The sequence below is a fragment of the Poromitra crassiceps genome (genome assembly GCF_964638095.1).
Source record: "Poromitra crassiceps genome assembly, contig: HAP1_SCAFFOLD_1925, whole genome shotgun sequence".
Lineage (NCBI taxonomy): Eukaryota > Metazoa > Chordata > Actinopteri > Beryciformes > Melamphaidae > Poromitra > Poromitra crassiceps.
Genome location: NW_028150491.1, coordinates 2,501 through 18,860, shown reverse-complemented (window position 1 = coordinate 18,860; position 16,360 = coordinate 2,501). Strand labels below are relative to the sequence as shown.

The window sequence follows — 16,360 nt, the reverse complement described above, 5'->3', positions numbered from 1 at the left end:
GAGGAAATGATGAGAATGGCAGTCATTAAACGTGTGGTGTCCGGTCTTTTCACAATCTGTTGGGCCATTTAGTTGCGCTCCCAGTTTAGCTGGTGCACTGAGATGCCAAAGTGTCTCGTTTGAATTTAATCTTTGTTTTACTCCCGTTTTTCTGCCGTGATCTTTCTCTCTCTCTTGGCCTGGCCACATGATGTTCATGATGTCCCTTCACCTTTCTATCCATCTGTCTCCGTCTCTCTCTCTAGATACATCCTGGTGGACTGGCTTGTGGAGGTGACCACCATGAAGGACTTCTCCAGCTTGACGCTGCATGTGACAGTGGGTTGTGTCGACCGCTACCTGGCCATGCGCTCTGTCCCCAAGGCTCGCCTCCAGCTCCTGGGCATCGCCTGCATGGTGATTTGCACACGGTGAGAACGTGTGCACCTTCCCACCCGCGCTGCTCTCTGACATGTTCATATCATGCTTTCTAGTTTTGTAATGCAAAGGTTGTAATACAGTCGTGTCCCGATACGAGGTCAACTGTAGGGAAACATGGGAAGGCACGTCCAGCACTTGGGGCGCGTTTTCTGAATAAAGTCTTCCATTTAATCTCAGTCATGGAAATTGACCGGCTGTTTCACAGCATACAAATATGCAAAATGTTAAATTCCTTCTATAAATATATGATTGTAGCAATAAATATGGTGGTTGTCATTTCCTTATCAGTTCATGAGAGAACTTGGGAGTAGAGGGGAGGGATGGGTGGTTTGTTTGGATTGTGTGTGTGTGTTGTGTGTGTGTGTGTGTGTGTGTGTGTGTGTGTGTGTGTGTGTGTGTGTGTGTGTGTGTGTGTGTGTGTGTGTGTATATGTGTGTATATGTGTATATGTGTATAATTAATTCATCATCATTTTGTTCTTTTTTCTTTCCAGCTACATGAGTAAAGACATTCTAACCATACGTGAGGCCGTTTGGCTCACAGACAACACCTACAAGTATGAGGACCTGGTCCGCATGATGGGAGAGGTTGTCTCTGTGCTGGCCGGAAAGATCAGGGTGAGTCATAGACAAACAAACAAACAAAATCCTGCATTTGTTTATTTTCCTTCCGCCAAAGGTTTTTGGACGACTGTAATGGTACAGCAATAAGCTAGCTTCCTGTCGTGCATTTTGAAAACTAATTGTGTTCAAAGTATTTTTTATCCGTTTTTCAGTAGTTATACTAAATATGGATTGAAATATCTTTTGGCACATTTAAACAAAATCCCATCCCCGCAAGTACCCCTAGCCTATCACACCATCACACATTAACAATTGTAAGTATACTAAACAAATAGACACACAAAGAACATAAATGAAATAAGGAAAATATATATTGGGGGGGGGGGGTATCTATATATTTGAAACGCTTGAAGCGTCCATTTTCTCTAGCCTAGGTAAACCCAGCCACCACGTGACCTGCTCTCTCAGTTCCCAGTGACTGAGAACAGGTCTGAGAGCAGGTCACGTGGGGGATGGGTTTACCCAGGCTACATTTTCTCTACCTGGTCCAAGACTGGTTGCAAAATGGTGTAAAAGTCGAGAGCACAACCGAACACTGTAATTGTGACCGATGAGAGGTCTTAAGCCCCTTTTAGATTGGCTAACAAAGAAACATTCTACTTTCTTAACCGTTAATTACTTTAAAATGTCATGCTGCTTTCCTGGGTATAAAAAAACACGTTCATAAGCAGTACTTAATGATGTAAAAAATATATATTATGCTCTTCCCCTCAGATCCCCACACTGCTGGACTACGGGGAGGTGCTGCTGTCCCTGCTGCCTCTGGAGAGGCGGACCACTCACCTGTTCAGCTACATCTGTGAGCTGTCCTTGCTCCACTCAGCCCTGCTCACACCTCCACCTGCCAAACTGTCCTGCGCTGCACTGCTTCTTACACGTACACTGCATCACTATGGTAATAAACACTCATTCACATGCACACTGCATCACTATGGTAATAAACACTCATTCACATGTACACTGCATCACTATGGTAATAAACACTCATTCACATGCACACTGCATCACTATGGTAATAAACACTCATTCACATGCACACTGCATCACTATGGTAATAAACACTCATTCACATGCACACTGCATCATGGTAATAAACACTCTCACACATGCACACTGCATCACTATGGTAATAAACACTCATTCACATGTACACTGCATCACTATGGTAATACACACTCATTCACATGTACACTGCCTCACTATGGTAATAAACACTCATTCACATGTACACTGCATCACTATGGTAATAAACACTCATTCACATGTACACTGCATCACTATGGTAATAAACAATCATTCACATGTACACTGCATCACTATGGTAATAAACACTCATTCACACATGCACACTGCATCACTATGGTAATAAACACACTAAAGGTACACTTGTAATTCCAAGCTTAGATGCAGTGTTTTTAGTCTTTTAATACTGACACATTATGCAAATTCTCTGTTCAAACAAACACATGCAATTTAAATTTAGTCGTGAGGTGTCAAGTTCATACCTCGCCTGATGCTCACTCCGCTTGACTCTCTCCTCCTCTCCCCCTATCTCCCTCTCTGCAGCTCCCATCTGGCCCAGCCAATTGGCCGACTATACAGGCTTCTCCAAGCAAGAGCTCACCCCCTTAGCCGTGCTGCTCTATGTCAAGTGGTAAGCTTTCACTTTGTCAGTCTCTTTTGCCTGGATTGGTCCCCAAGCAAACAACTGTCAAAAACATACAGACAGTTCTGGTCAGCATTCTGATTTGGTATCTGTGCCATGCCATGGCAGACACACACACACACACACACACACACACACACACACGGCAACTACCTCCCTATTTCTTTCGGGCACGTTCACAGTCGCCACAAAAATAGAAAAAAAACACCAACTTTGCAACCTCTCAGATAGTCTCGCTTCCAACAATCCAACTTGCCATTTTCAGCGTGTAACAACAAGCTAGCATGTAGGTTTCTGCCGTTAGCTTGCTAGCTAGTTAGCATTGTTGTTTTCACTGAGGCGGCAGGGCACTGTTTACAGCGACAGACAGGGAGGAGGGAGCGGAAGCCATAATGTTCTATGTTTGTCTGTCATGGACCCCAGGAAGACTAGCTCGACGCCAAGGCGTCCAGCTAATGGGGATCCTTTTAATAAACAAATAAACAAATAAACACTCTGATTGACATGGTCGGAGCCAATGACAGAGCTTGTAATAAGCGGGGAGCGGACATCCGGCAGCGACTGAAACAGTCGCTCCAATGGGAGAGCAGCTGTAGAGCAGGGGAGGGCTTATCCCTGTTGCCTGTTTCCGTGCAGCCAGACTACCTCTCGGATAACAAGAATTAGTCGGTGACGTGTCTGGCTGTTTGAACCATGCTCATATAACCCTATTTAATTAATTATTATTTAATTGATTTGATATCAGATTGCTTCTACAGCCAGGTGATCACAACGGAATATATAGCCATTGCGGCTGGCAACAGGCACACAGCAGACCGTTGTGGGGTTTTAGCAGCGTGGCAGATTCATAAGAGACAGCGGGAAGCATTTGGGCTGTGTGTGTGTGTGTGTGTGTGTGGTGGATGGGGGAGTGTGTGAGTCATAGAAACGTGCCGCAGGGTGAGTCACTTGGATAGGTGAGCATCATATAGACAAAGTCTGCTCCCCAAATAGACAAGTAATACGATTTGTCTCCCCGAGTTAATTATAGAGATGCATTGGTCTCTTTTTCCTCTCTCTCTCCCTCAGTTTCAGTCAAGATGTCCCCAAAGACTATAGGCACGTATCTCTCACTGGTGTTAAACAGCGCTTTGAGGACGACGACTACCAGCACATCAGCAAAGAAAAGGTACTTGAATGGTTTTTATGATGTTTCTGGGAAAAGTCTTCTCTGTACTTGCCATTTCTAAAACAAAACATTATTGCATGGTGGTTCAGTATCTCTCTTGTTTGCTTCCTGAATCTAACTGGTCACTGATGTCATCCCATGGCCTGCACCAGGTGATGGATTTCAGAGAGCTGTGTCAGATCTTGGAGATCCCTGAAGTGGTGCCTCAGACGGAGCCTTCCAGCCCCACTGGCCAACCAGCAGACATCCACACCTTCCTCTCCTCCCCGTCCAGCAAAAACAAAAGGTTAGCCAGCTGCCAACGCACAGTTTCCCCTTACAATACATACATCAGTGTTTGACATCAGATCTTTGTATTTGGGATGCCGGTGTAACAGGACTTGAAAATGCGGCACAAAAATCAGCTCCAAGTCACGTTTGCATAAGTCACGGGGTGACAGCAAAATGACCAGTGTCACGCTGCGCCTTTAGCGGCTGCTATTGCTGGATCACCCTATGCTGTGTGACAAACAGCTCTGTGAACCATCTTGTCCAGAAGGTGTTTGTGCCATCTGCGAGACGGTCCAGTGACTCACTGTATCCGACTGCTTGTTGTCCCCCAAGGAGACGAGATGACAGCATGCAGGAGGACCACAGAGGCAGCTTTGTGACCACGCCCACGGCTGAGCTGTCCACTCAGGAGGAGACGCTGCTGGGCGACATCCTGGACTGGAGCCTGAACACTTCCTGTTCCGGCTATGAGGGTGACCAGGAGGAGAGCGAGGTGGAGAGAGACGGAGAGAGTGAGTGCCGGGGAAGAGGAGAGAAAGGGGCTGGGTGGACTGAGGGGGGCAGTTGTCAAAATTGAGGCCAAGGCAGAAGTACCAAAAACTATAGTTCCTCGAATGGCCACTTGAGGCTTGCCCCAAAAGGGAGTCATTCACCCCCATGTTAATGCCAGGCTACAGCAGAAATAAACTGTAAACATGTTTACAGCATGGTACAAAAATGGTTTTGATCTATAGCTAATACATTTCATGCCAACTGTACGGGGGGTGAATTTTTATATAACTCACCCTTTTAGAGCAAAATCTCAAACCTTTACACATCAAGTTCCCCTAAACTGACACAACTTAGAGTAGACCATGGACCCCCGTTTGGTAAGATTGTGCCCCAGGGTCCTCATCTTTTTGCTTTTAGACATTTTATTACAGAAAGTGAAACCCATGAAACAAAATACTGAAAATAATGTATTCCTCTTTTTGCTGGGGACCCGCTTGAACCCCTTCAAGGACCCCCGGGGGTCCCCAGACCCCACTTTGAGAACCACTGTTCGCCTGTCCAGTAGACCATTAAACTAATAGCATGTCACGTTACCTACGTCCATCCTTTGACAGTCTATGGGCTAGACGCATGAAATGTAGTTACTGGCAGGGACATTTATAAAGGGCATGAAGTAACTGCTGGTTATGTAGAGGAGAATAATGCATGAGTCAGTCTTCCATTAGGATATGATGGGGCTAGACATGAGTCGGCAGTTGCAATGTCCAGCGTGATATACTACTGTAATAGGTCACATTCACGTTAAGGCATTCTTGCTAATCTAAGCTCCCAAAAGCTTGCATTTTTTTATGGATCACTATAATTGTATAGGCCTTGATCAGATAGGATATGCTTCGAAGACTTGCAAACTTATTGGAAACAATTAGACAAAGGTGCTTCCTGCCGCTAAAAGCATGTCCTGTCTGATCAAGGCTCTTTAGTTTGTGTTATGAAATTGAAATTATTCTGTGTGGTTAATCCCGATACGTCTTCTCTGTCAATAGCCTCCTTCATGGACGTGGAACTGCAGCCGCTGAACGATGCAGACAATATGCTAGAGCACTGCCGAGCCCTGTCCAGTGATGAAGACAGCTTGGAACGTGCGGAGGACAAGAGCGGCCACGGCCGAGATCCCTTCTTCCCCGTCGACCATCACACCTCAGGGTACTCCTCTGTCCAAAGTGCCAGCCCCTCATCCTCGTGCTCCTCCTCCTCCTCCCTCATGCCCTGCACGTTCAAGGCCATTCGCCCCGCCTTTGGCACGGCGTCTGCCAACGCCCAGCCCGGCTTCCGCCTTTTGGTGCCCATGCAGAGGCCGAGGGGCTCCTCCAGCAAGCAGGTGAAGAGGAAGAACACAGCAGCCCATAGCGGAGGAGAGATGGAGAGAGAAGAGGAGGAAGATGAATTGGAGGATTCTCAGCACAATGTGGCGTTTCTATGCCTATAAGCAGTGGTTGTTTGAATTGACTGACACGCATATGGCGATTCTCAGCACCACCCACTCAACTATTCTTCTCCAGCACTTTTCTTTTAGTTCTGTCATTCTGCACCGGTCCCTCAGTTACCAGACGATCAGGAGACTTTGCAGTTTGAGATAGAAAAGGGAAAGGAAAATAAAAATGGAACCAATAATCTTCTTTTACATGTTACATTTCATTTTTGTTTATAGCCATGGCACAGCAAATCAATACCTCTCATAAAACCTAGAGCAGGGGTCACCGACCTTTTTGAGACGGAGCTACCTGAAGGGTAGAGTCATGTGGAAGGCTACCCGTTTGTCAGCCCCAGCAAAACGTAATCCCACTCTTCTTGTGATGTCACAGGCCCATTTAAAATGCCACCTTTTCCTGCATATTTCTACCCTGGGGGCCTGTGATTTTTTTGGGGGGGTATTTTGATGCTAATCATGAGCCCAAAATTTAAACTGATTTTTTTTGTTAACCTGCACCATGCTGTTTAAGACTTTAAAATTAAAAATCCTATAATTTTGTAGGTGTTTCAAAAAAAGAACACCTGTAGATATTTTCTACATTCATGCAAGTGTTATGGGGGAAGGCTGGTGCCTATTTTTAGAATGTAGTCTGCGGGCACCCCATTGGCTCCCTGTGGGCACCCAGGTGCCTGCGCGCACCGTGTTGGCTGCCCCTGGCCTAGGGAGTACAGCCATTGACTGACTCAGCTCTGAAACCACTGGAACATGACTTGACTTTCCTCAGGGCACTGGTACAATCAGGTGGCCTCCTTTCTTTTGGTCTGACAGCCTTTAACAAAAACTTCTCAGTTCTCATCAGATGCAATCTCAAAATGAAACCTCATGGACTTGTTTAGTAAAAAAAGAAGAAGAAGCATTCATTGTGAAAATCCTACCGTGAAAACCTTTCAACATAGCTGCCATGTTGTGATTGTATTGTGTTCTAGTTTCTAATATGCACTGTCTATACAAGAATCGAGCCGTCTTGTCATGGTGAATATTGTCCTATGTCGTTAAGAGATGACCACTCGGTCGTCTTGCTTGATATAAATGTCTGTGACGCCTTTGAGAAGATTGTATGAGCTCGTACTCTTCCGCTTTGCCATGTCATATGTGTGTGTGTATGCCAAAGGTACTGTCGTGTTTGTCATTTGTGTTGTCAGGGGCGTCTACCTGCATCGATAAGAGCTGTGAATGAGACGGTAGTCTGCGTTTCCCCCGTAGAGTCTTGTGCATCCATTGTGCTGTTAAACATTTGGATCTGTGCTACTTTACAAGAGACCAATGTCACATTAACCATGTGGGAGTGGTCCTGATAGATCGCAGATCAAGTGTTGATGTAAAACAATAGAAACAGCTGTATCAATAACAAGGGATCAGCCTTTATGATCTAAACCACTAAGGATGCAGCTTGTCATAAATGTGTAGGGCCACACAATCGAGTATTAAGGTCAAAGTGAATGAGGTTACCCACAATGCAACGGGAAACTCAAGCCCGGGCAGATGAGTTCTATTTTGCCCACCCTCACTTGTCTGAATATCACAGGAGAGCAAGTCTACTACAGAAGAAGTTCTGTTTTCTACGCTTGAACAATCAAGACTAAAGTATCGCTATTTTAAGTGCTTTTGCTTTCACTCCTTGGAGAAATGGAAGTTCAGATGCTAAAGGCAAATTATTACTTGATGGGGTTTGGGAAGTACTGTATTCCTCATTCAGGACACTTGAGTATACAAAGTGATTGTGACTGACTGTAAATACATTTTAAACTGTTCCTCCTGTGTCTTGTATATATGTGTACATATCTACAAATGTATAATGGAGTGAGACAAAACTTGCCACTATTACTTGAAATTGTTTTTGCTTCATTCCAAAAAAGTACAACTCATACTTTTCTTTGCAAAACTTGTTTTCTCAAGTGACTCTGATGTGAATACTGTTTTATTTTGTATCGATTTCAAATAAAACAAGTATTGACTTGCAAATTAATGTTTTAATATTTTCATGCCCCCCACACACACACACAAACATATTGCAATGTCGATTTCCTCCCAACATGATTGTTCCATGACTGCCTTTTGCAGAGTTGTTGGGAAATGTGATTGGCTTCCCATGGTCATGGAATTTCAAAATCTCGTTTTCCAGGCCTGGAAAAGTCATGGAATTAGTAAAATCCTTGAAAGTGTTGGAAAAGTTATGGGTTTGACCTCTTCATGTTGATTTTAGTGTTTTTCCTTTTCTCTCTCTTAAATATTTTTATTTATGGGAAATCACGTTTTTTTCCCCTCACATCTTCAATAGTTTTTAAAATGTGATGTGACCCACTAACTCCAAATGAATAGCCGAAGTGACATTACACTAGACAAATTGGGCACACATTTTATATTGGATTTTAGTGCTTCTTACTTTATATTAATATTTGTATGGACAATTCATGTTTTATTTCAAGAGCTTCCCTGTAATGTGATGCAGTGAATGATTTTACTTGGATCCTTGAAAAGTTTAGAAATTTGATCCATGATGAAACTGGGAACACTTGACTGTTGACAATGTGCTTTATTTCTTTCTATACCGCTCCCAACCAAACTAGCCCAACTTGTAATGCTATTACTTTTATTACTAATAATAAGCAGAAAGAAATATGGAAATGTATATAAAGTTAATTTAACCTGAGTGATGATGATTAGGGACACACAGGCAGCACAGCTGTGAGGTCACATGACAGTCTGTAACCACAGAGATCACGTGACAAGGTTTTGTTGACGGTCGTGGCTGCATTTCGCACAATGAACGCACGGGCTCCGCAAAGCTGAAGCCGCTGGTGCAATGTCATCGCCCTCCTCACAGGACAGCACACACACTGAACCCAAAACACGCCTGCACTGAGGGGGCAAAGGTGTCAACGTCCCCGGCGTCACTCATGCTAGCTGAACCTCGGCAGTGTCGGTGAAGGAAGACCGGTTGCGAAGGTGATGTTCTCGCCTTGAAGAAGGGGGAATTATTTTACCGACAGCGAGGGACAACAGCCGTGAAGTTCATGTGCCGAATCCTGCTCTTCTGAGGTAATCTGACGTCTTAAATAGCACACTCGAGTGTAAATGATCGGTAAGAAAGAAACTCTGTTGGTGATTCAGCGCATTACATTAGGGAAATCTTTTTGTTTTGTCCACCAGCTCCATCACTGGAATTCATCTGAATCGTGGAAATTGACAAGCAGGTCGATTGTCCAATCACGAAGGCCAATGGGCTGTGTTGGGCCAATGAGAGAGAGCGAGAGAGGACAGGCAGGTTTAAGGTTATTATGGGTTATTAGGTTATTATGTGTCTTCAACAGTGACATACAAATTCAGTTTGTTGAAGACATGTTTTTAAAGCTAGATCATTCTTTAAACTCTGAAGGTGGATATGGGCAGTGTATAACTTAATTTAATGCACCTTGTCTTGTAAATTCAGTTACACAGATAAGATGCATAATTGTCCCTGAAATATTAGGAAATGTATTAATCTCTTGAAGAATAACACTAGTTGGAAACTATTCAGTGCTATTCAAGTTAGAAAGTTGGAAACCCACAATTACTTTGTTTATTAGATCAGTGAACTGAACTCTTATATAGAAAGACATCTTGTAATGGATTTTGTTTTAAATTGAATAAAAAGTACTGGTTCTGACAATGGATAGACCTGAAAATGAATGGATCTTAGCATCATGTATGGCTCCACATGCCTGTTGCATAGTCAACAGACATGTCTTTACTCAGTAGTGTTAAGTTTCAGGAAGAGAACTACGGTATGCCAAAATGCTGTTCTACAGTCAAAGGAAGCACATGGCCAAATACAATTATTACGTATCTTTCACTTTCACCTAAACCCAATCAAGAGTTTCTTCAACCTAAGACCCAAATAATAATAATAATATTTCACAGGGTGATTCTAATTAAAAACCACTTTGACTCTTCTTTTACCCAGCACAATAGTATTATGGTTAAATCCAGTAGAGGCAGCAATCATGACTGCATGATGGCAAACAAAGTTGCATTTTCTTTTCTTGTCCAACTGGTTCAGCATGTGGAGATCAAGAGCCTATTTTTGGCTTTTGTTCATTTGCTTGGTTTGTTGTTGTTGTTGTTTTGTCATCTCATTCTTGTGACAAGAAGATTACTTACAGTAATTTCCAAATTGCACAATTGCTTGTGTTTGACACGGGTTACATAATGACACATACCTAAACACCAAACCCGCTCTGATGAATTTTCACTCTCAGTTCTCTCTTCTCATGTTCTTAATTGCCCAGTGTAAATCGAAACTTAAGATGAGGTCAGAAGCCTGTTCTGCCAGTGTTGCTGGTGAATGTGTGATTTCTGAGAGCCTTTCAGAAGCATTAAAAAAAAAAGAATAAGTTACTAATTTTGCTCTGACCTAAACCTAAAAATGTCACTGTCTTCCCTGTCTCTGCAGCCGCTGTAGAGGGCCAACTGGACTGTGTCCTGTCTACTGTGCAAAATGGCTATCGTGCGGCAGTTTGGATTACTGCTGTGGAAGAACTATCTCCAGCAGGTGAGTTGGAGGAACGCAAATCTACAGCTTGCCTGCATATCTCATTATTAAGCACTAAGGTGATTGCATTGTATTGTGCTGTGAAATTTTACACGATTTCTGTACAATGTCTGTCTTATGCTCTGCAACTTATGGGTTTGTCTGCCATGACTGATTCGTAATGTTAGTCTAGACTTACTTCCGGTGTTGTTGCTGCTACGCAACGCTGGGGGTACGGGGCTCGCTCTCTTATGGGTTACGCCCACTGACGCCAAACTCAATGCAAAAACCTGTCCGTTTTACTGTTGTCTTGCTTGTCACGAAGTGCGCCCGACTACTATAACACGACTTTAGCCCTGTTATGAATCACTGGGGTCTTTTGTAATACTAGGCATCTCGCGCGCTACGCGCACTCGATTCCTACGCTCGCCCGCTGCGCGGCCCTGCTGCCCAGCTGGCCCTGCAGCTCGGATACGCAACAGACAGACAGACAGAGAAACAGACAGACAGACAGACAGAGCCCTAGCTCCCATTTATATACTGATGATGATGATGATGATGATCAGAGATGGGCAAAAATACATCATAAAGTATTTTGATACAAATTACAAATACTTGCTCAAAAAATGTATCACAATACAAATACAAAATACTGGTCTGAAAAAGTATTTGAGATACAAATACGTATTTTGTATTTTGAAAATACATAAAAATACATTTTATAAAAACCGATGAAGAGCTGCAACAATTAGTCAATTCATCAATTCCCTAGATATCTGACATCATAACAGTATCCCTGGAGGTGATGTGCCATGGCTGCAGTTATGGCCGGCTCCACGGGCTCCCAAAATCATGACTGACAGACAGACACCGCCCACCCACCTTGGTGCCATCGTGCAAATGTGCGCCATCGGCTCATACTACATCAGAGTTGCTCGAGTGACATCACTGATGACATCACAACTGCCTGAGTGACATCACAGTTGGGCCAACAGTTGCTCGAGTGACATCACTGATGACATCACAATTGATCGAGTGACATCACTGATGACATCACTGATGACATCACAATCATGACCCACACTGCCGCCACACACACTGCCACCCACTTTTCCAATTTTAATTAAGAAGATAATTAGTTGTGTCTTTCTAATATGATACACTGGTTTGAATATGCAGTAAACCGTTTAATTTGCAGATAGGCCAGTGCATGCAATATCTAATCATCAATTTATATTAGTAATTTATCTCTGGGGGAATTTCCACCAATACAAGGCTTCATACTAGACGTAGAAGTGATGTGAAGTCTGACTCAAGACCCACCGTACTCTGCCTCTGATTTGTGGTTGAGTTTGTTCTGAGGGTAAGCCAATCAGAGGTAGAGTAGAAGTGACATATCAAAACATTTTTCTCCACAGTTTAAACCTGTGTCAATGGTAAGAATGTGTCAATTTGAGAATAAAATGACAAAATTAAAGAAAAAAGTATTTTATGTATTTAAAATACACAAAATACAAGGTCTGAAAGTGTCTTGATACAAATTACATCTTATTTTTCTCCGTCCAGCCAAATACAAATGACAAAATACACAAATGTATTTGAAATACGTATTTCAAATACATGTATTTAAAATACTGCCCATCTCTGATGATGATGATGATGATGATGATGCTGATGATGAGATGCTGATGATGATTCATTCGGGCTAAAAACTGAAGCTCCCACCACGTACGTGTCTTGTTTATATTTACAAAATTCACATCCGCGCTCATTGTTTTGAATGGCAGGTTACCTCCAGGTCCGGGTCCCTCTCCTGAGTCCTGCCTCCTTGGCTCGTGTGATGTCAGAGTAACATGAATGTTAGTTAAGCTAGTTAGCCTACTTGGAAAGTGATCACAGCCAGTAATTGATCTGTAGCATGCTTGCATCATAGTGCTGTGTCACAGGCTCTAGCTAGGTCAGTCTTGACCATATATGGCTATCAGGAAAACAATACTTGTACTCGTTATTATTTTGTTGCTTCGAAACGTAATTTTAAGACACATGTGACATAGATCATGAAGTGGGAATCACATGACTAGCACAACAGAGATTCGTGTATTGTGAAAACTACTGTGCTGTCTGTCTACCTTATCTGTTACATGTTAAGCAGGTCAAAAGCAGTTGCTGCAGACATAATCACAATCAATATCCTCAAGGCAGACACGTCCTACAGTAGCACTTCACCTGAGGCTTGTTTGAAGTAGATAAAACAACTTTGACCTAGATCAGATATTGACAGAAGATGGGAAAGAGTTTTTTTTTTTAACTGAAAACAGTGCCTGCTTTGCACAAGCGTAGAGAATACTATTGGTGTCTTTGGATTTGAACTCAAATATGAGCTGGTGATTGCACAATATCCCATTGAGTTCAGAAATGCAGTTGGCTGCCTGCTTCATAGATGGCCTGTGTTGCTGGAGGTCGTTGCTCCATCGCCGCTTATCCACTCCCTGCTGCTCCAGCTGTGGTTGCTAGGAGACCCCATTTGCAGCAGGCAGAAAAGAAGGCACTGTGCATCTTGGTGTAGCTTGTTTATCTTGAGACACAGAGAGGGAGAGAGAGGGAGAGTGAGGGGGAGAGAGAGTGAGAGAGTGAGTGGTTGTGGTTGGTAGGTTGTTTCTGGTGCTATAAGGAGTGAGGAATTTTAATGTTGGCAGCATTTGGGGTCGAGCTGCTGGTTTGAGAGCTTTGATTCTCTCCCTGAAAATATGCATGAGAATCTGACTGCGTGGGAAGGCAGCGTAACATTTGAAAAGGTCGGCCTAGAAGATTTCCGTGTGCTATTAAAGCTGTGAAGAACAAGCCTGCGTGTTCAAAAAGACCTCGAGAACAAGAGTTGAGGAAGGCTGTGCAACGATCATCTTACATGGAATTTTTTTCTTTTTCCCTTTTTTGATCATGTAAAAAAAAAAAAAAAAACATTTCCTCCCAAATTGTACTTGGCCAAATTTCCCAGCTGTCATTGCTCCACCCCCTCTCTGCCAATGTGGGGAGAGCCGTACACGAGTACATGCTTCCTCCGATACATGTGCAGTAGGGGTGGGAATCACCAGATGCCCACGATACGATACTAAAACCATACTTGAGTCCAGATACGATAGTATTGCGATATTGCGATAAGCTAGTATTGCAATATTTCGATATTTATTGTGATTTCTTACTTTTTCAACTGCAAATGATGTCCCCAAAGGAAAACTTTGTCAACATCTGGTTTATATAAGATCAATTTTCCAGTCTGCTCATCTGACTTCAACCGTTTTATTGCAGCAACATTGTCAAGTAGACAGAATCAATTGAAAAAGCAATTGATTCTCTTATTCTAGTACTGTAATAGCAAACAGTTTATTTGCACATTATATAATAAAATATCGATACTTGGCGTCCAAATATCGATACAATATCATCAGGCAAAATATCGTGATACTATGGTGTATCGATTTTCCCCCCCACCCCTAATGTGCAGTCCCCAGCCGCTTCTTTTCACCTGACAGCGAGGAGTTTCACCGGCAGGATGTAGCGTGTGGGAGGATCATACTTATTCCCCACCAGTCCCCAACCCCCCCCCCCCCCCCCCCCACACACACACACACTCTGAACAGGCGCCCCAACTGCCCAGAGGAGGCACTAGTGCAGCAACCAGGACACAAACCCCACCGGCTTCCCACCCGCACAGACACGGCCAATCGTGTCTGTAAGAACATCTGACCAAGCCGGAAGTACCGTGCGCTAACTCTACACTACCCAGAGACGCCCCTCCATAGATACTGGTTCAAATGAATCACCATTCACACCTTCACAATGAGAATAGTCTGTTGATGCTATTCTGTGTCTACCTCAATAATGAAGACGTGTTGTGTTTTGAGTAAAGGGCACGACTAGCTCAGAGAATTAGCGGTACTATTGCTGTCTCTCTCTCAACCGACACACATAACCCACCGTCTGAATGCATACAGTCAGTTGACTTCTGTTCTCTGGGGAGCGGGGACTGTAGAAGATGAGGCAGGTGAGGTGGAGGGAAACACAGAGGAAAAAATAAATTACAACAAAAAATGTACTTGTGATTCATGATCTGAAGCAGTGTAAGACTCGAGGGTGGTATTTCTGTTCACTTTACAGCCATCATTTTCACCATAGACCGTCATTAACATTTACTGCTGTCACTTTCAGGCGACTTCCTGGGTCACTTCAGGTGACACAGTGGTGTTAACCTTGCGTTACAACCTGACTGGACGTCAATTTGAGAATTTGTTAGCAGAAAGGACCCACCTCTAACCTCCACCACTACCTTTAGCTCTGTTATCTGGAACTGGTTTAGATAGTCCAAACAAGGTGACCTCTGCATCAGTCTTGGGGGCGGACATGTTTACTCTTACCTTGGTATTTTAGCATAATATACTTTAACGGGATGCTGTACTACTGTTATCATTTGGGTTGTTTTCATTAGATTGCAATATAGTCCGGGAAATATGTCAGTCACCCGTAATCAAGGCCAAGGGCATTTAAAATGAATTTATACAACATCCATTTTAATTGAGCTCTCCTCTATAGAGTCTATAAAAGCAGTCTAGGCTTAATGATTGACTGGTTAGTGATCTTTATTGTTATGTTTTGATTGAATCAGATACTGTCTGGTAGGCTAGTGCTTGACACAATTAGTCTGTGTCTACGTCTACAGACAGTTTTTGTGTCTCTGTAGCTGAGACGGGTTCCTTCCCCTCCTTCCTCAGCGCTACAGTAGACTGTGTTGTGTGCTGTAGCACCTTGTGGAGTTTAGCTGCCACGGTGCCACTATTCCCTGTAGATTAGAGTCCACAACATGGACCCGGTCCCGCTGGCATCAGCAGTGTCTCGTCTGCCCTGAGTCTCCTGGATACCAAGGACACACACACACACACACACACACACACACACACACACACACCCACACACACACACACACACGCACGCACGCACGCACACACACACACACACACACACGAGAAAGAAATGGACACAAATAGAATTGTGTTTGACAGAATGTTCCGATTGAAACTACTATTGATATCATCACAAGTTTAGAATTTGAAAGTTGTTGAAAGAAACTAAGGTTATGTTGTTACAAAAAAAAAGGATGTGTGCAGTATTTACTATTCACTGAGTTTGAGTATGATGAAAGGTTTTGATTCATGGATGGACCAAAGACTACCCCCCAGCACTAAAACGCTTTGTTTAGGAATCCATTTTGGATGCCCCTCTGTCTTTAATTGCATCCTCCACGATTTGGTTCATATTGCATAAAACAAATAAAATAAAATAAAAATTGTTAGATTCAAGTAATAATAGTATGGTAATTTACGTTAGATTTTGTCACATACATTTTGCGAAAAGTCTGTTTTTTTTTAAATAATAAAGGCCCACTGAGGGGGGAAATTGACTATAAATAGTATGAACTTTGATTCACGTGTTTTGGTGGAATGGGGAATCTCACATATTGGCACTCCTCTGACACTTTGTACTCCAATCACTCAACAAGAGGTGGCCTTCACATGAATGATGCTTTGTGTCATGGATCTGTGAAGTTCCACACGGCTCTCACAGCTCACCTGTGACTCAAATATGGAGGCAGTCATTTCTTTTTCATGGAGATTGTGAGTTACTTAAA

At 43.2% G+C, this 16,360-nt stretch overlaps 1 protein-coding gene across 1 annotated transcript; it reads left to right on the top strand.

Annotated features, from left to right (window-relative positions):
• Positions 1 to 245: 245 nt before the first annotated feature.
• On the top strand, positions 246 to 6,125 carry LOC310772082 (cyclin-F-like; the record flags this gene model as incomplete). The annotated part of the gene is made up of 8 exons (XM_083664548.1): positions 246 to 410; positions 914 to 1,037; positions 1,758 to 1,938; positions 2,610 to 2,697; positions 3,778 to 3,877; positions 4,030 to 4,163; positions 4,481 to 4,659; positions 5,683 to 6,125. Coding segments are annotated over 8 exons (1,414 nt in total), but the record flags the coding sequence as incomplete, so codon positions are not given.
• Between the last annotated feature and the right edge of the window lie 10,235 nt (positions 6,126 to 16,360).